General features: G+C 51.7%; 5 protein-coding genes across 5 annotated transcripts; 3 read left to right on the forward strand and 2 right to left on the reverse strand.

Annotated features, from left to right (window-relative positions):
* Positions 1–4,355: 4,355 nt before the first annotated feature.
* Positions 4,356–6,239, reverse strand: BCR37DRAFT_389535 (uncharacterized protein; the record flags this gene model as incomplete). Its single annotated transcript, XM_040870741.1, has 1 exon — positions 4,356–6,239. One exon carries the CDS (start codon positions 6,237–6,239, stop codon positions 4,356–4,358), a length of 1,884 nt encoding a protein of 627 aa, XP_040722538.1.
* A 36-nt stretch (positions 6,240–6,275) lies between these two features.
* BCR37DRAFT_371824 (chitin synthase export chaperone) lies at positions 6,276–7,385 on the reverse strand (the record flags this gene model as incomplete). The annotated part of the gene is made up of 2 exons (XM_040868351.1): positions 6,276–7,182; positions 7,232–7,385. 2 exons carry the CDS (start codon positions 7,383–7,385, stop codon positions 6,437–6,439), a joined length of 900 nt encoding a protein of 299 aa, XP_040722539.1. The 3' UTR covers positions 6,276–6,436.
* Positions 7,386–11,099: 3,714 nt separating this feature from the next.
* Positions 11,100–13,255, forward strand: BCR37DRAFT_383752 (uncharacterized protein). The gene is made up of 2 exons (XM_040870105.1): positions 11,100–11,710; positions 11,756–13,255. Exons 1-2 carry the CDS (start codon positions 11,576–11,578, stop codon positions 13,079–13,081), a joined length of 1,461 nt encoding a protein of 486 aa, XP_040722540.1. The 5' UTR covers positions 11,100–11,575; the 3' UTR covers positions 13,082–13,255.
* A 53-nt stretch (positions 13,256–13,308) lies between these two features.
* On the forward strand, positions 13,309–14,960 carry BCR37DRAFT_371828 (P-loop containing nucleoside triphosphate hydrolase protein). Its single transcript, XM_040868352.1, has 3 exons — positions 13,309–13,412; positions 13,462–13,535; positions 13,582–14,960. The coding sequence occupies exons 1-3, from the start codon at positions 13,358–13,360 to the stop codon at positions 14,737–14,739; spliced, it is 1,287 nt and encodes a 428-aa protein (XP_040722541.1). The 5' UTR covers positions 13,309–13,357; the 3' UTR covers positions 14,740–14,960.
* Positions 14,961–15,000: 40 nt separating this feature from the next.
* Positions 15,001–17,073, forward strand: BCR37DRAFT_361969 (DHS-like NAD/FAD-binding domain-containing protein). The gene is made up of 2 exons (XM_040868235.1): positions 15,001–15,288; positions 15,341–17,073. Exons 1-2 carry the CDS (start codon positions 15,165–15,167, stop codon positions 17,017–17,019), a joined length of 1,803 nt encoding a protein of 600 aa, XP_040722542.1. The 5' UTR covers positions 15,001–15,164; the 3' UTR covers positions 17,020–17,073.
* The last annotated feature ends 750 nt before the right edge of the window (positions 17,074–17,823 follow it).

Below are 17,823 nucleotides of genomic sequence, written 5' to 3' on the forward strand. Positions count from 1 at the left end.
AACGACCTAGAACACCGACAATATAGGCAACATCGGGTCTGGTCGAGATGGCTATCCACTGAAGCTCCCCAACAATGGATTGGTAAGCAGTTTTGTTGGCCGGCTGGTCGTCAGTCGGCTGGTGGGTAGTGCCGTCAGTGGTGAGAATGGTGCCGACACTGGCTGGCAGGTGCCTTGGATGGCAGTTGGCTAAGCCGTGGTCGGTGGCGATCGATTCAATATAGGTGGATTGATCGAGAGTGTATACGCCGTTGTTGTGTGAGACGCGCATGCCGAGAATGGAATTGGCAGGGCCGAGATCGGACAGCTCGTAGCGTTTGGTAAGAGCCTTGAGAAGATGCTCTTTGTGCGCGATGTCCGAGAAAGCCATCAGAATGTCGTCGACGTAGACGCAGAGCAAGGACGCGTTTGTCTGATGCTGATAGATGCCAAAGTCGTGCATCGAGCGTTCATAGCCAGCAGCTGTGAGGGTGACGTGCAAATCATCGTTCCAGGCTTTGCCAGCTTGTTTTAGACCGTAGAGAGCCTTCTTGAGCCTAACGAACGGGAAGTTCTCGTTGGAGAAACCTGGAGGAGCGATCATGAAAATCTCCTCAAACAGGTTTGCATTGAGGTAAGCGGTGGCAATGTCCATCTGGTGAAGATGAAGCTTGTAAATTGAAGCGAGTGCGATAAGCATGCGCACAGACTCCAGTCGAGTGACTGGAGCATACGTCTCGTTGTAGTCTACGCCAGCTTTCTGAGAGTAGCCCTTAGCGACAAGACGCGACTTGCGCTTGTCGGAAGTGCCATCAGCGAGGATCTTGTTCTTGAAGATCCAGCGTGCCCCAATGGCCTTTCGGCCTGGAGGTAGCTTAGCGACGTACTCAAAAACTCCTTTGCCTTCAAGAGAGGCGAGCTCGCGTTCCATAGAGGCACGCCATTCAGGTGCGTCAGAGCGGGATAAAGCTTGTTTGACAGTTACAGGAGCTGGGAGAACATCTTGAGCAGTAAGCATAAAAGCATATTCATCAAGCTCGTCATCATTAGTAGTAACGTCAAGACCGCTAGTAGCGATAGCTTCGAGCTGCTCGTCAGTAAATTCGACACTTGCAGCATTGCCGCTAGCTATAGCTTCGAGCTGAGCGTCTGTGAGCTGACGAGGATCGACATCCTTGTTGACAGACAGTTCTTTTGCCACAGCATGATCAAAAATGACCAAGTGGTTGAGAACAACTTTCCCAGTGGCAAGATCTAAGACTCGCCAAGCTTTGGAAGTATCACTGTAGCCCAAAAACATAGCTTTGTTGGCGCGCGCATCCCACTTGTCCTTGATTCGCGGGTTGTGTGACCAGCAAATGGTACCAGGAGTCCTCATATGCGAGCAATCTGGTCGTTTGCCATACCACAGTTCGTATGGCGTCTTGTCGAGACCAGTATGAGGCGAACGATTGATGGCGTAGACGGCTGTGGAGGTCAACTCAGCCCATAAATTGCGCGGGAGAGGACCAACCGTCTCATCAAGAAGCGATGAGCGAGCCTTTTCGACAACAGTGCGAATGTGGCGCTCTGCAACACCATTCTGCTCAGGCGTATGCGGAACAGTTGTTTGGTGAGTGGTGCCTTGCGTAATGAGGTGCTGGCGAAAGCTCCCCTTGAACTCGTTACCTCCATCAGAGCGAACAATTTTGACTTTGTCGCCAACGTGATTGGTGGCAACAGTTTCCCAAGCTTTGTAGATGTTACAGACGGTGTCTGCAGTGACATCTTTCAGCATGTACGCCCAAACGTACTTGGAAAACCCGTCAACAATGATGAGAAAATATCGTGCATCATTGATAGAATTGGTGCGCATTGGTCCAGCAACATCAATGTGGACTATGTCAAGCCGCTGAGTGGCAGAATTTGCCACAGAGGGAAAGCTCGAGCGCTTGCTCTTTCCAGCTGCACAGCCAGAGCAATCGAAGTATTCCGGGTAGACCAGATCGTCGGGAAATCCGTCGACAAACTTCGAAAGTCGTTTCATGTCCTTGATGGACATATGGCAAAGTCGTCGGTGCCACTCAAGGGCATCCGTCGGTGCCTTTTCCTTTGTGAAAAGGGCAAACTCACTTGCCTGAGGCTGGACTTTAGCAATTGTGCCGTCTAGGACAAAGCCTTTACCGACACGCCTGCCAGTAGCGACGACAACACTGTCTTTGAGGAGGGCTGGTCCATGTTTGGCCGAGAACAGTACGTCAAAACCGTCCTCATTGAGTGCGCTCACTGATAAAAGATGTTCAGTGAGATTTGGCACATGCCAAACTTTGGACAAGGGCACCAAGCTGGTTTGATCTGGCACGGCAAATGCAGCATGCCCAAAACCAGCGGAGATCATCTCTTCGCCATTGGCGGATGTGATGCTAATGGAAGCATCATGAGAGAGATCAGAGATCAACTCTTGCGACGGTGTCATATGCGACGTGGCACCGGAGTCGATCACCCAGCTACGTTCAGCTAGGGTTGTTTCGCGAGCAAAGTATGCCGTGTTGGGATTTGGCTTGCCCTCAGACTGTGATTTTGATTCAGTTGGAGGGCTACTTTGCTTCGTCTCAGATGAAGGCTTGTGAAGAGAATGCCTTTTCCTCGGCTTCTTTGAAGACTTCTGCTTCAATTGAGACTTATGCTCTTGAGCGAGCATCCCTTTTTCCGTTGATGATTGGTAAAGGGTTTGGGAAGCGTCAGCGGCTGAGTCTGCCAGAGACTTGTGCTTGCCGTGCGTCTTGAGATAGTCATCCGACTGTATCTTGAAGCGCACTTGCTGCACAAAACTGCGGATAGAGTGTGGTCCATCCGAGGAGAGTGTGTGCAGCGTGAGGTCCTGCAAATCGCCTGGGAGTTTGGCGTAGATCATGGCAATTTCCATTCTTCGTCAAACGTCTTGCCGGTGGGATCAAGGCTGCGCAACTGGGCAATGGTGGCTTGAACGTCCACCATCAGGGTCTCAATAGCTGAAGATGTGGTATTGCCAGGAGGCAAAGAGAGCTTATTGAGCTTCGTGACCAATTGCAACTTTCGCAAAGTGTCAGGCTGCTTGTGTCGAGACAAGACAGTCTTGAAAGCAACGCAGGCGACTGCGATGTCTTTGACTGCTTCCAGGTCAGACCTGTCGAGACCTCCTTTCAGCAAGAAAAGCGCCTTGCTGTTCTTGTCCCAAGTTGGTTCAAGATGCGACCATTCTTCAAAGGTCGCAGGTGCAAGATACCCCTCAGAGTTGATGTAGCACGGACCAGTGTAAGGCTTTGTGCTTTCATCCTCGCTTGATTCCTCCTCCATCGATTTGGACTTGGAGCGAGTCGAGGGGGCGCTATAGGCTTTTGGGGCCTTAAGCTTGTCATCTTTCATGAGGGCTTCGAGAGCGGCGATACGGGCCTCAGCGTCTTCGTCGGCCTTCTGCATGGCGTCTGCGCAGCGTATTGCTGCTTTGACGCGGCGTGCGTGTATCTCCTGAAAGATGTAAGTCTCAACGCCAGCCTGCTGAGCGACAAGCAGCAGCTCATCCTTCCAAGCACTTAGGCCATTGCTGATCCTCTTGGTGTTCCTTAACACCGCGTTGCTAGACGGGCCGGAACGTTGACCCGAAGCAGTAGCGTCTTGCTGCATAGCAACAAGGCTCATAACCTAATCGAGATTGGCGGATATGCGAGGCTGTAGTCGTAGGTGATAGACACAGGCACGCAGGGCAGCTGCAGATAAGACTTGATTCGAATAGGGGACAAGAGTATAGCACTCTTGCCAGCTAAGACTAAACTAAAGGTCACGTGCATGAGCGCTGACGTGGCAGAGAGATAACAGCGGAAGCAAGTGATCAGGGGATGCACTTGAATTCCTAACAGAACACGCTACTGATCGGCTTGAGTAGCAAACATGTAGGCGACAGGCAGGAAGCTGTCCAGCATTGGACGAAGTCAGCGGATCTCAATCAGTCAGCAGCTCAAAGGACCTAATCATAAGAGTATGTAGTTGTAAAATGAGTGTTTAAGATCATTTCGTTTAAGTCTTTGCATTCAACTGAGCTCAAAAAAGCACATCTTCCCCGTACTTTGGTCGTCCGTGACGTGAAGAGCCTCAACGAGACTACTGTACATTCTATGAAGCTCTCCTGATAAGAGGCCAAGATTGCAGCTAGTGACTGTACAGAAGATGAGCAGAGTATCGATGTGTGCACAAGAGCCGCTCAGTAGGCCTGTGGTTGACAAGAGGACGTGGACCGAATACAGCGTCTGTGAAGCTGAAATTGCACATGACTACACGCGGCATCGCGTGGGTGTCAAAGAGACGATTCAAGATAGCTTCTGGAACTGCAATATGAAGTACAATAGAACATCAAATAGTCATTACCCTTCCCTGGCATCTGTTGAAACAGAAGGACCCTCATGGACTTGTAGCTTACCCAATGCCAGTTCTCGCTGCAATGCTTGCACCTGCAGCTCAAGCGTCGCAATTTGCTCAAGTGCTTGCGACCGCTGCTGTTCGCTCGCGGCCAGCTTGACTTCAAGTCCCTTGACCATGGCACTCTCACGATGCTTTGCCTTGTCACACGTACAACCCTGGGTGACGGTATCGACACTCATATTGCGTGCATGTTCATTGCGGCGTGCATCTTTTGGCGGCGGCAATTTGAGTGGACTACTATCCATAATCGTATCCAACGGTCTCGCGATATCAGAATCAACGTGGCCTCGCCGTACGTAATCCATAGAACTCCGTGATGAGCGTGGTCGTTGCTGACCAAGTGCATCGGATCCAGTCAGCTGATCTAGGAGTGGAACTACTTCCTGCCAGTGTGCAATGAGCATTTCCACCACTTTACCAGCTTGTTTCGCTTGCAAGACAGCTTCTTCGATCTGTGTCGATGCATCTGATTTGAAGGAATAGTCGCTTTGTGAGGTTGAAGAACGCCGCATATCATTACTCATGCGTCCTGTTGTACTAGGTGTGCTTTGCATAGAATGACCCGGCGCCGTTGCGCCAAGACACGCAGGCGCAAAGACAATACCAAGTGTCTTGCCAGTCATATACCCCACTTCATGCTCAGCCTGTGCCGATTCTGCACGTAACGTGACTGTCCGTTCTGCAATCGTTGCAAGCAAACCGAGCTGTATTTGACAAATTGCCAGTTTCAAGGGGTCTGTCATCTCTGTGAGTGCTTCAGCGATATGCCGGGCACTGCGCTGACCTGGTTCTTCTTCACTGAGTTCTTGAAGCTCCATAAAGACACTCTCACCGAATAGACCACCTGGTAGCAATGTGAGGTATTTTTTGAGGGTCGATGCAACGTCATGCACGGAGAGCACCTGGTCGCCTGGCAATACGATCTCATTCAGGGGTATCCTTGCTGCCTCATTTGAGAAATGTGAAAAGTACTCCGCCAGTGCCCGACACGCGGCATTCGATCCACTCACGCGAAATAGTCCAGGCATTGAAATTGCATCGTGCTGAAGCAGGTATGCAACACAGGCATCCACCACATACGGTACCTCTACATCCCGCGACTCGCTGATGAACGATGCTGGCAGCAAAGATGACGCGCTGGATGCCACACCACCCATCTCTGCAGCTTGTGCTGGCGTCGCTCCCAAAATCTTACGACCAGGCTCATGATATGCCGTCACAGAGACAACAGACGCAATAGATCGTTTCCTTAGAAATGGGTTATGTGAGCGATGCGCTGCTGCTTCATTGGCCTTTTCAAGGGCCGTATCGATTTCCCTGGAGACTGTGCGATTTGAGTTGCGACGAAGCCGTTCGAACCATCGACCAGAAGTGGGCCCGATACTGCCTGTTGAGGAGTGTATGGAGGCAGCGTCACTATTGGACATGGCGCTTGTACTGCGTTGTGGTGGGCCTGCCGTGAATGGGTCGCTGTGTGAAGACGCTGCTGCTGGCATGCCCATGGATGAAGAAGGTCTTCGAGGTCCTGCACCATTCAACCCCTCGTGTGACTTGACATGGCTCGCCGAGTCTGTTTCCAAGACTGATAACGTCTTGCGATGTCCAGAAGATGCGTGTCTTGATGCATTTGAGAAACTGAGACGCGAAGAGACGTTTTCGAAGGAATTGCGCAAGTCGCGCGGGACGGAGGAGAGACGACGTGAGAAGCGGTTGGATGTGGGTGCTTGCTGCTGCTGTTCGCCTGTTTCTGGTGTCATCCGCGATGAATGCCTTGGTGGCAAGTTGGTGTGTAGCTGGTGGTCTAGGGCGAAGAGGTCACGCGTCATGCAACAAGTCAGCGCGGGATTCAACCTCAACCTCAACCTACATGTTCAAATACTGGCCAGCGTTGTACTGATGGCTAGAGTGTTGGCTGCTGCTGTGCAAGGACAGGTACTCTATAACGCGGTAGCTTAAGCTTGTGTGAACCTGATACAAACAAGTGCTCTACAACTCAATCCATGCTCGTGATTCTGCCTGCGTGCTAGTGCGGCCCAGTCATGGACACAGGCTGATACACCTGCCGCTTGTGCTCGATGCTAAACTCCAAATTCTCCAGGGTGATGGAGTCAAAGTACTTGTACACCATCATGACAGCCAGCAGATGACAAGCTGTCGCAATAAACGTGCCATCGAGGTAATGCTCTGTTGCCTCACACAAAGGTATTGATGCTGTCAAGAGAAGGACTTGTCCTGCGACCAGAAAGATGAGGCCAAATAGCAAGTTGCCGAGTGGCCAGTAGTTCTTGACTTTGGTGTAGAGCAAGATGACTTGCATGACAGCATAGCATACGAGGAGCAACGCATTCAATGGACCAGTGAGGAAGAACAGAGGTAATGACTTTGCGGGAGACAGATTGAGCCAGCTGTGCGCCGTACACACAGTCACTGCAAAGACAGCTCCACCACACAGCCCAGCAGCGCCAAGAATCACACTCATGAGCCATCCTGTGCCATCTTCGAGCCAGCAAAAGCTGACGATGCCACTCGCAACCAGACACACCATTGTCATGGTGCCTGAAGCAAGTTGTACAGCAACGACCCATGGGAATGCAGCGTGTGATGGTGTCAAGACGCCGACATCGAGGCAGAGTGTTAAGAAGGTGGTCATCATGTACAGGAGTAGTACAGTCATAAACTCACGCCTGCCGACTGCTGCGTACTTCTGACGAATGTTGGAGAGCATGATGGTGGTGATGCCGAGTGCGAGAAGGTGCAAGATGCCAGTCGCTGGAGATGACATGTCAGTGTATCATGTTGAGCAGGGAGACATGCTTACGACCATCAAGGACAAGGGTATTGGCAAAGAGGGCACTCCGTGCGTAGCAAGATGGTACAATGCCAACCACGCTGGATGCGCTGTCGTCTGAGAGGAGCAAGCAGACTGGGAGAGGTGCTGCGCGACATAGCTGAACAAGCGGAGAGACGATCATGGAGACGAACAGATGCACAGAAGCAGCTGAAGGTGTGCTTGTTTGAGGATCTTCTCGGGGGTGCTTTGGTCGCGTCTGATCCAGCGTCGAAACAGCTGAGAATGAGGCTCAGTGCTGATGCCACGGACACGGTATATGGAGTTGGTCAGTAGCTGGAGGCAGCTCGAGACATGAAGCAGGAGCATAGTGCCATGGATTGTTGAGCAAGAGACTAGCTTGGAGGGCAACATCAAACATGGCACTCATGGCATACAGACGCCTGCGCTGCAGCAAGTCCTTCGACCCGGTGTATACGGAGTCATGCTGCACTCATGCATTCTGTGCCTGGTGTCATCTGAAGTGCTCCTTGTCTGCTCAGGCTGGACTGCTGGTCCTGTGAGACAACCTTGGTCCTTGGTCCTTGGTCCTTGGTCCTTGATGCCAGGAGGGATCTTCACTTCGGAGCAATTTCTTGTTCAGATCGATCGACATCCTGAAATCAGCTATCGGCTTCACGCTGTATGGCTGATCTCTTGTTGATCTCCAGCCTAGTTGACCAACTTGACTCTTAACATCCCAGCCAGCAGTAGCATGTCAACTCAGTGAACTCACGCACCTCTATCCTCGTGCAAGTGGTTCAAGCTTCAGGCATCCGTGCCCACTCGGCTTAGCAGTACTATAGTCTACAGCAGCAGCCCTTCTCGTAATCTCAAGAACACGCTCTGTCCAAGTCTCGGGCATTCATCTTTTGAAGCCAGAGAGACCCAGACCCTACCCGCATTGCACTCGTAGATTCGTAGGCGTAGGCCCGCGTAGCGACCGCTTCCTCGAATTCCCTTACGCGACGCGTCTGTGTGCTCCGTGCCGCGCTTAGCAAAATTTGAGCAGCAAGCGCGGGGGCGGGGCTCCTCCTTTGGCAACGAAGGTTTCAGATGAAATCACAATCTCGTGGTTTCGTGTCCGGAAGCGAATCAAGCGATGAGCATTGAGCAAATGTGTCGCTATCTTGCTAGTTGCCTGGGTAGAGATTCTAGAGAAGCTTTGTTGGAAGTCTGGCCACTAGCTTTGGTCATTTCGCGTATCGTTGCTTGAGTCAGCTTGATTCACGATGGTTACTGTCGGTGCTGTGGCCTGTAGCTAGCTCGCAGGGTCGATGACCCTAAGTAGTGGGAATGAGCACATAAAGTCCATATTCTAGACAGACTACACTGGTCACCGACTCAACGAGGTTCAGTCTGGCCCATAAGTTGCCAATACTGTTGAGCTAAGTGATAAAAGGACCTTGCCGGGCCACTGCCGGCTCAGTGCCGGGACCTCAACATGATGTTGCCGGCCGTCCGTCCGTCCATCTCGTAGAGTGCGGCAAGCCCAGCATCTTGCCAAATTGCCATGTGCGCATGACATACAAGGGATGTAAAGTTGTAAACAGTCTTCCCACTCTGACGGTCTTTCGGTCGTTCCGAGTCCGGAAGCAAGCTTAAGGAGTGCTACTAATCAGGGAGCATGACTGTGATGGCACTATCTGCTGCCCACGGCCCACACCTACAAATCATGCCAAGGTTGCCAAGTTGAAGTTGCTATAGTGCCAAGTGAAAGCCAAGCTAAGCCAGCAATAGGGCCAAAGCTGCCTCGCTGGCGATGCAGCCTGTGATCTCGGCATCGAAGTTCGAAGTCACAAAGATGCCGCGCCGAACCCAGCTGCCCTTTCATTAAAAATTTCATTATACGAACGACTCCTTGTTCTTGACTATGAAGATCGTAAATGACGATGCTTGCAAACGACGCGGACATTTTGCTTGTGACGGTGGCTGTCACAGATAGCCCAGTAACTGACAGCTTGACACTACTAGCTGTAACTTGTAAGCTGTAGCAAGTTGCAAGTTGCAACGTGCGTGATGTGTCACTTGCTCTGGCGATGCAGGAACTCGGTGCAAGCGAGACCAGTACAGTCAAGTCGCAGAGCCAAGGCCCGTGCTCGCAAGAGTCATCCGTTGCATCGACAGCTTCGTCCCGGAATCGACACAAGTGACATGTTTGATGGACTGTGAGTCTGTGATCATGAGCTCATTCTTTCATAGATAGTCCTACGCGTTTAGGCGCTAAGGCGTTGCGAATCTTACGATGAAAGCAGTAAAAGGCAGCTCTACAATTGGCCGTGCGGAACGGTCTGAAATTCGGGTGGCTTGAATCCGCTTGATGGATGGAGGAGAAAGAGACGATCCGCAGCGACGGTAACTGCTGATTCAGTGCTGAAGAGATTTGGCTTGGCTGTCTGGTTGTCAGCTCGGAGCTCTGCCTTTGAGTCTCTGACACTTTGCATCTCTCCGACTCCGACTCGCTGGAGTGTCTGACCCTGCGCGCGCATGCCAAGCGAAACACAAATGGCCTCCATGCGCGCAAACATGAATCATAGGCTCGTCCTTGTCTCTCGCCCTCTATGAGTATGACTTCCCACATGCATTCAATCTTGTTCCGCCCTTTTGTGTGAGTCGCTCCATACTTGCCTAAACCGAACACGGTGCTCGTTCATGCCCAATGCCCATCGCCCAGTATGACGAATCGAACGAGGGTGCAAAGAAAGCAGGCCAGGCTGGTCGGAAGTCTCCACACGCGGCGCGCGGACGTCGATAATACTTTTGGGAGCTCAAATTTTGGATGGGAAGCGCCTCTCCCGTTGCTCCGTCTGCCAGTCTCGCTGCCGAGTACGGCAAGTAGCCCTGGTTCTAGGCATAAAAGCCGCAGTCACTGCGGGCATCATGGCATTTCGCTAAGGGATGTGTCTGAGCAGTTGCCTGTTGCAGCCACTTGACTGATCACGAATCATGATGCAACCTATGCGCGTCCATGGATCGTGTGAGGCTGCCGAGTGCGAGCCTGCAAGGGAGCCCTCGTTGCAAATTGGAACATAGCCCTGGTCCAGACTGGCTTCCTGTTTCGAGCTACCACCGCCGCATGCTTCGGCTTGGCTCTTTGAGATTGTCCCTTTGCGCACATGAATGCACAGCCAGGCAGACACACACAGATGCACGCTCCGCTTCCCTCCTCAACCCCGATCATCGAATATGATGAGATGCTTCATGAGAGAGGAAAAAAGCTTGGGCAGAGCGGGCGGCACCATCGCACTGCACACCTGAAGCTCCTCGTGCGGGCCTCTGCTCTGCTGCTCAATCTCATACAACCGATGACACGCTGGCAATAAATATCTCTTCCCGCTTGGCTCGGTCTGGTTAAAATAGAGACAGGCCCACTCCCTGCTCTTGCGACCTTAGCTTGCTCACACCCTTGTCACCTTCGCTTTCTCTCTCTCTCATCTTCATCCTCCTCCTCCCTGCAGCTAGGCTCCATACACAGACCCTCACTAAACAATCAGATCGGCCATCCCTGATTGTCTCTTCACCGAGAAAAAGCGCGACGCAAATTGAGCTCCAAGCATCGCATCAGGTGCGACGTGCAGCAGCTGGTTTTTTGTTTGTCAATACACGCGGGTAACGTTTGACCTGTTCTCCCTGCGTTTCAGTCGTGGCCTGGACCTCTTGCTGCAGCTTGAAGATCTGCCTGTGCTGGTGCGCACGACCTCTTACTTCGCGACACGACACAAGACAGCGCGCACGCGCACACACGAGTCACGACCTTGTGGTGATTGCTCCCCTTCTCTCCGCCTGATCCGAGACGAGCACACAGAGTCAATTCCGGCCGAGCACGTCACCAGCAGCAGGTCAACACCCTTTTTTTTTTGTTATTTGACGTCGCAGCACAAAGCGTGGTTCCAGGCGACCCTTTGTGACAAATAGGAGATCTTCTCCCTGTCATCTCTTGCAGGTTTGCTTTGCGAAAGGTCTCATCTCGCGACTTTTGCCGCCTCGTGCATCAGCAAGGCTGCGGCTCATCACTCGTGGATTGCCACATTGAGATCCCAGCACCTCCTTCTTTGAGAGAAATCAAGCGACTCGATACGACGGAACGCCGCAGGTCCGCAGCACAAGTTCAACCAACTCGCGTCACTCAGCAGACACGTCCATTTTGTTGCCCGGGCTGGTTTTCGCTTCGCATTCTACCAGTCAGGTACATTTTTCCTTATCAAGGGTCTCCAGGGACTCTTTTCTCTTCTTTTCCAAAGAGAACTTCCTCAGCACTGCATTGTGGGCCTCTAGTCTACGTTTGCATCTGCTGAGTCTTCTTGCTTGAGAGCGCCCTGCTATTGAAGCTACAGGATGCATCGATTTGGCCTATCAACCCCACCATATAGTGCAGACGACGGGCTCTCCTTCCCGGTCAAGCGCAAGATGATGGACGCCTATTCCGCCTCTGCGAATCCAGACGCGACAGTGGCCGAATTGTGCGCGCAGGTATGTTCTTCTCAATTTCAGATGTGTTGGCTAACTGATGTATAGACTGTGTGCTTTCTCTGGTTCGAATCACTCCCAACACTCAATGAAGCAGCGACGATTGGCTTCACCAATACACGTATCCCATCACCAGACAGTTTTGCGAAACCGGAATTCATCAAGTGGACCAAGAATGTACTGCACACGACACAAGTCTCCACCAATGTTGTGATTCTTGCAATGCTCTACATTTTCCGCCTCAAGCTCGCCAATCCAGGCGTCAAAGGGAAAGCCGGAAGTGAGTTCCGCTTGCTGACGGTAGCATTGATGCTGGGCAATAAGTATCTCGATGACAACACCTACACCAACAAGACCTGGTCGGAAGTGACGCAAATCAACGTCAAGGAGATTCACCTTATGGAGGTGGAGTTCTTGTCCAATATGCGGTACAGTTTGCTCGTGACGGTAGATGCGTGGCAAGAGTGGCTCGTCAAGATCAACGCTTTCGTGCAGTATCAGCAACGTCAGCAAAGTCTGCATACGGGCACAGGTCTTGTTGGTTTGCCTTCACCACCCATGCTCTATGAGTTCTCACAAGCCGGCTTACTGCATCCATCCCTTCTCACGCCATTGCAAACTCAGCCTGGTGCTCGGAAACGCAGTTTTGAGGAAGACTTTACAGTGATGCTACCGCCTGCAAAAGTCATTTCATTGCCAACAACACCGAGACGGACGTTTGCCATGACGACTCGCTCGAAGATGCAAGAACGCTCACCACACCGTCGTCAGCAGTCTCTGATGGTGCCCGTGCAACAGCAACAGCCACCACAGCAACAACAACAACTTTTGCGAGGTGTACCGCGTGCCTTGTCGACCAGCGGGAAGCAGTTATCTTTGCCACCACTTCATCTCGCTGGGTACAATACCGGTCGTCTCTCACCTATGCAATATAGTCGGACTGGATCCGGTCATGCAGGAACGACAACCTCACCAACCGGCAGCAGTGCATCTCGCTTCTCCTTGGACTCTGCAGCGTTTCATCATGGTCCAACTGGTGGCACGGGTCACGCAAGCGGTACTGCAACACCAACAACGATGGCCATGCAACATCGGCATTCACCGTATGGACCTGTTTATCAAGTTCAACGACTCGTACGACCCCTTCCTGCTGTACAAATGGGCAGACTTGTACCACAACAGCAACAGTGGGCGACAGCTGGACAAGTTCCACCACAGCAATTGGTATATCATACCTTGGGCGCTGGGATGCAACCACACGGTCAAGTCGGGCGTGGTGTCTTGCCTCAGCAGACACCACCAAGTCATGGCTTCCCACATGGCTGGCAAGGTCAGATGCAGCAGCCGTATGCAGCATTCCCACCCAGGCCTTGATTGAGCCTTCCTTCTGCTTTTATGACGACCGCATCGCAAGTTCTGTTTCTTTCTCTTCTAGCATTTCGAATGGGTTCTTTTGGTCAGAGTGTATGTCGACGCCTTCTAGTCCGTCACGACCCTCCCATAGCCCTCCCTAGCATAGCACATCATGAATATCCAGTACTACACACGGAACTTCACCTGCAACACGGCGCAAGTCGCTGACATAAGCCGTTTTGAACTTTTTTCATACGGCGAAAACTTGAAGCAAAGGACATCCAGCAAGAGAACATCATGTCGAGGTCAGTCTTGGGCCTTGTTCGCCAGCTGGCACAGGCCTCCAAGCCAGGTATGCTGTCAGGTATCGACTATAGAATATGAATGCTGACGAGGGGCAGTGACATTTGGTTGTGCACGTATAGCTGGATCCCGGACGTACGCTACGTTTGATCGCTCTAAGCCTCATCTCAACGTACGCTGCTTGACTTCCTCTCTCCAACAAAGGCTAACGACTGTAGATTGGTACGATTGGCCATGTTGACCACGGTAAAACAACCCTCACGGCAGCCATCACAAAAGTCCTTGCTGCAAAAGGTGGTGCGAGTTTTATGGACTACAACCAAATCGACAAGGCTCCCGAGGAGAAGGCGCGTGGTATTACCATTGCAACGGCGCATGTTGAGTATTCAACAGATAAGCGACACTACTCCCATGTGGATTGTCCTGGGCATGCGGATTACATCAAGAATATGATTACCGGTGCGTCGCAGATGGATGGTGCCATCATTGTCGTGAGTGCTACGGATGGACAGATGCCACAGACGCGTGAACACTTGTTGCTTGCGAAACAGGTGGGTGTGACCAACCTTGTGGTGTTTATCAATAAAGTCGATGCGGTGGATGATGAGGAGATGCTGGAACTTGTTGAAATGGAGATGCGTGAGTTGCTGGGCACCTATGGGTATGATGGTGATGCTACACCCATCATCATGGGTTCTGCGCTTGCTGCATTGGAAGGTCGAGATGCCAAGATTGGTGCCGAGGCGATTGCAAAGCTCATGGATGCCGTGGATGAGCATATTCCTCAACCCAAGCGAGAGCTCGACAAACCATTCTTGATGCCGTGTGAGGATACGTTTTCGATTTCCGGACGTGGTACGGTTGTTACGGGCCGTGTTGAACGTGGATCACTCAAGAAGGGCGCTGATGTTGAGATTGTCGGGTATGGTGCACCCATCCGAACGACCATCACCGGTGTCGAGGCCTTCAAGAAGGAATTGGATGCTGCAACTGCAGGCGACAACTGTGGTCTGTTGCTGCGTGGCATCAAGCGTGAACAAGTCCGTCGCGGCATGGTCATTGCACAACCGGGTACAGTCAAGGCACACAAGAAGTTCTCTGCGAGCTTCTACATCTTGACCAAGGATGAAGGTGGTCGGCGTACAGGCTTTGCAGACCACTACCGGCCGCAGATGTTTATCCGCACTGCCGATGTGACGATTGTGCTGACACGCAAGGCAGGATCACCGGAGGGCGAGCTGATTATGCCGGGTGACAATGTCGACTTGGACTGTGAGCTGGTGCACCCTATGGCGATTGAGAAGGGAAGCCGGTTTACGATCAGAGAGGGCGGCAAGACTGTGGGCACTGGGCTGGTGAGTGCTCTGCATGACTAGGCTCTGCTACTGCTGTCTGTAGCTGTCTCGTCCCTACTAGTGACTAATATCGATATCTCCGCTGGCTGTCTGGTCTCTGCTCTGGCCTTCTTTAGCATCGTCCGTAGTAGCTGATCTCCATGTCCATACTGCCTCTGCCCAGCATCCCTAGCCTGTATCTCATCCATACCACCCACAGCGACCATCTCCATCAATATTCCCCCCTGCCGCTCTCTCGTTGCGTCTCGTCTCCTCGCATGAAAACAAAAAACCAGCGACAACCAACCAACCACGCAAGGAGGCCGCACCTCCTACAACCTCCTCGAACGCGTCTGCGCGACACTAGCAGGGCGTGTCAAGGCTACTCACGACGAAAACCTCACTGTCTCTATCCATCCAAGTACAAGGGCCGCCCGCCAACACCCAACAATTAACAACAACAAGCCATGACCATAAAACTGCAATTCGACGAGCGCCTGCACAAGCAACAGCTCATCGCAGTCGTAGACCAAGTCGTCGCTGCAAAGCGCGTCCTCTTTGTTTCTGGCGCAGGCATCTCATGTAGCGCAGGTCCGTCAAATCTTCTTTCAGTGAAACAGTCAATAAGCTAACCAAAACCAAGGCATCCCAGACTTCCGCAGCCTGCATGGACTCTACCAGACTCGCCATACACGCGGTGGCAATGGGCCTACCTCACAAACACGCGGCAAGGATCTCTTTGACATCTCTCTATTCAATAGCGACGAAACAACAAGTCAGTTCTACAAGTTCATGGCAGAGTTGCGACAATCCACGCAACGTGCAAAGCCTACACTTACACACAAGTTCCTCGAGACGCTCAAACACAATGGCACCTTGTTACGAGCCTATACGCAGAATATCGATGGACTTGAGGGACGTACGGGTGTGCTCAGTATGCACGATGCGCCAATCAACAAAAATGATGTAATCCAACTACACGGCAATGTGCATATCCTCAAATGCTTCCTTTGTGGTAGACGCGCAGAGTACACACCGGAATACGAACAACTATTAAGAGGAGGCGAAGCGCCGTCATGTGCGCATTGTCTTGAAAAGGCGAGTATTCGATCATCACTGGGTAAACGCGCCATTTCAGTGGGCACCTTGCGTCCAGATGTTGTACTCTATGGCGAAGCACATCCGCACGGTGAAGCGATTGCCAAGGCGTGTGCGAGTGATGCACGCAGAAAACCCGATTGCTTAATCATCGCTGGTACATCCCTCAAAATCGCAGGCTTGAAGCGACTCATCAAGGATTTTGCAAAAGAAGTCCATGCAGCTGGTGGAAATGTGATTTTTGTCAACTTGACACAACCGAATGCCTCTGAATGGCAAGGTGTCATTGATACGTACATTGAAGGGGCAACAGACGATTTCGTGCAGCTCCTCAAACAGCAACGGCCGGCCTTCTTCAAGCACCAATCGACATTGGACAAAGTACCAAAAGTCAAGCATGGCAAGAGGATGGGATGTGCGACCAAGCATGCCAAGAAGAAGTCTGCTGCTGCTTCTGCAAGCCAACCTCATGCGACGTTGCCCGTGGTGCAAGACTACCCGACACCGCCAGCATCCGAGCAAACGCCCACAGAACTCGATTTCAATCGTCTCTCACAACGTGAAGACTCTGCAATGCCATGCATCATGGAACGTTCCTACAGCAGTGATAGCAGGCGCTCAACCCTCTCTTCCTTGTCAACAGCACCAAGTCTGGATGAGGAAGAGATTCAAGCGCAAGAAGCAGCGTATGCTGCACGTCAGCTGAGCCGGACAGCTGTTCCGTGGTTGATGCATGCGAGACCTACAGCGAGCTACCTGACCCGATCCGTTCCAATCTTGCAGTGCTCGACACCGCCGCCGAGTCAAGAAGAAGCCTTTCAGTGCCCTTCATCTATCGCTTCCCGTTTCAACGCATCCAGTCAAGGTCAATGTGAAGAAAGCGATAAAGAGAATGAAGAGCCTTTCCTGCTTGAACAATTCTCACAGAGTACTTGTGCGAATGGGCAACTGCCGACACCTTCTAAGAAACGATCCAGTGCGGAAATGCGGATCGAGTATCTCATCAACTCACCACTTGCAAAGAAGCAAATGCCGTGCAGGTCACCTCCCATGGCTGCGCCGCCAAGCTTCGAGTCGGCCATTGAGGCTTGTAAAAATATTGCATCCGCATCACCAGCAGTGTATATTGCGCCGATTGTGCCGCCGCTGGTCGTCTTGCCGGCGGTTATGGAGCCTGACATGCCGCTGACTCGACGCAGCCAGCGCATAGGCCGTAAAGCTTGACACATACACATTCGGTCGCGACTGTTCTGTATACTAATAGAATCATGTATTACTATCAATGTAACCATTCTAATCATGTATCTCAGCTGAAATCTTGAGAGAGATACCGAACGGGACATCGTCTGTGTCATGCTTCTACATACTGTGTGGTCCACTCGTCCAGTATTTGGTTATATTCATGTATCGCGAGTCCGGACTTCTTGCTTAACATAGACCATGGACGATACAGTCGCTTACAACATCGTTTAGACGATGTCCTGTGTCTGGTAGCTCTGTCTGGGAGCTCAGCTGAGATATGGGGTCATTCAAGTCTTGTAGCTCAATGTACTTGAGTTCAAAGCCTCAGCTCTCTGTTTCAACAAATGGTTATGCACAATCGATGAGCTTACCTGTCAAATCTCACCATCGTGTATGCTAGCGAGAGGGATGATGTCGTGGTGCTTTGATGAACAGACTTTCAGACTCAGCGTTGATTGTCGTCAGAGCAGACGCAGCTGTAGCTTGAGCTCAAGATTGACTTGCTCTAGAGACACTGTAGCAGCTGAATCTCCTTTCGGTGCGGAAGTTGGCTCAAGAACACAGGCAAGACGCTTTGCGGTCCTGAAAGTGTTGTCAGCTCTCTATGTAGACCGCAGACTGGTTGAACGAGACGCTGAGACGCTGGCAGGCAGACATTTGGCATAATGATGCGAGGTTTGTTGGACAAACAATGATCAGCGACCTTGTCTCCGTATCCACTGTCCATGCACTCATCTGTCGAAGGACATCTACAGTGCAGAGTCTTTGTCGAGTACAGACAAACAA

The sequence above is a fragment of the Protomyces lactucae-debilis genome (assembly GCF_002105105.1).
Source record: "Protomyces lactucae-debilis strain 12-1054 chromosome Unknown BCR37scaffold_24, whole genome shotgun sequence".
NCBI classification, from domain to species: domain Eukaryota; kingdom Fungi; phylum Ascomycota; class Taphrinomycetes; order Taphrinales; family Protomycetaceae; genus Protomyces; species Protomyces lactucae-debilis.

Excerpts from the sequence above, each read along its gene's own strand:
- BCR37DRAFT_383752 (XM_040870105.1), top strand. The coding sequence starts at position 11,576 with ATGCATCGATTTGGCCTATCAACCCCACCATATAGTGCAGACGACGGG. Across the intron at positions 11,711-11,755 it reads TGGCCGAATTGTGCGCGCAG|ACTGTGTGCTTTCTCTGGTT; the intron begins GTATGTTCTTCT and ends ACTGATGTATAG.
- BCR37DRAFT_371828 (XM_040868352.1), top strand. The coding sequence starts at position 13,358 with ATGTCGAGGTCAGTCTTGGGCCTTGTTCGCCAGCTGGCACAGGCCTCC. Across the intron at positions 13,413-13,461 it reads GGCACAGGCCTCCAAGCCAG|TGACATTTGGTTGTGCACGT; the intron begins GTATGCTGTCAG and ends GACGAGGGGCAG. Across the intron at positions 13,536-13,581 it reads GCTCTAAGCCTCATCTCAAC|ATTGGTACGATTGGCCATGT; the intron begins GTACGCTGCTTG and ends TAACGACTGTAG.
- BCR37DRAFT_361969 (XM_040868235.1), top strand. The coding sequence starts at position 15,165 with ATGACCATAAAACTGCAATTCGACGAGCGCCTGCACAAGCAACAGCTC. Across the intron at positions 15,289-15,340 it reads AGGCATCTCATGTAGCGCAG|GCATCCCAGACTTCCGCAGC; the intron begins GTCCGTCAAATC and ends ACCAAAACCAAG.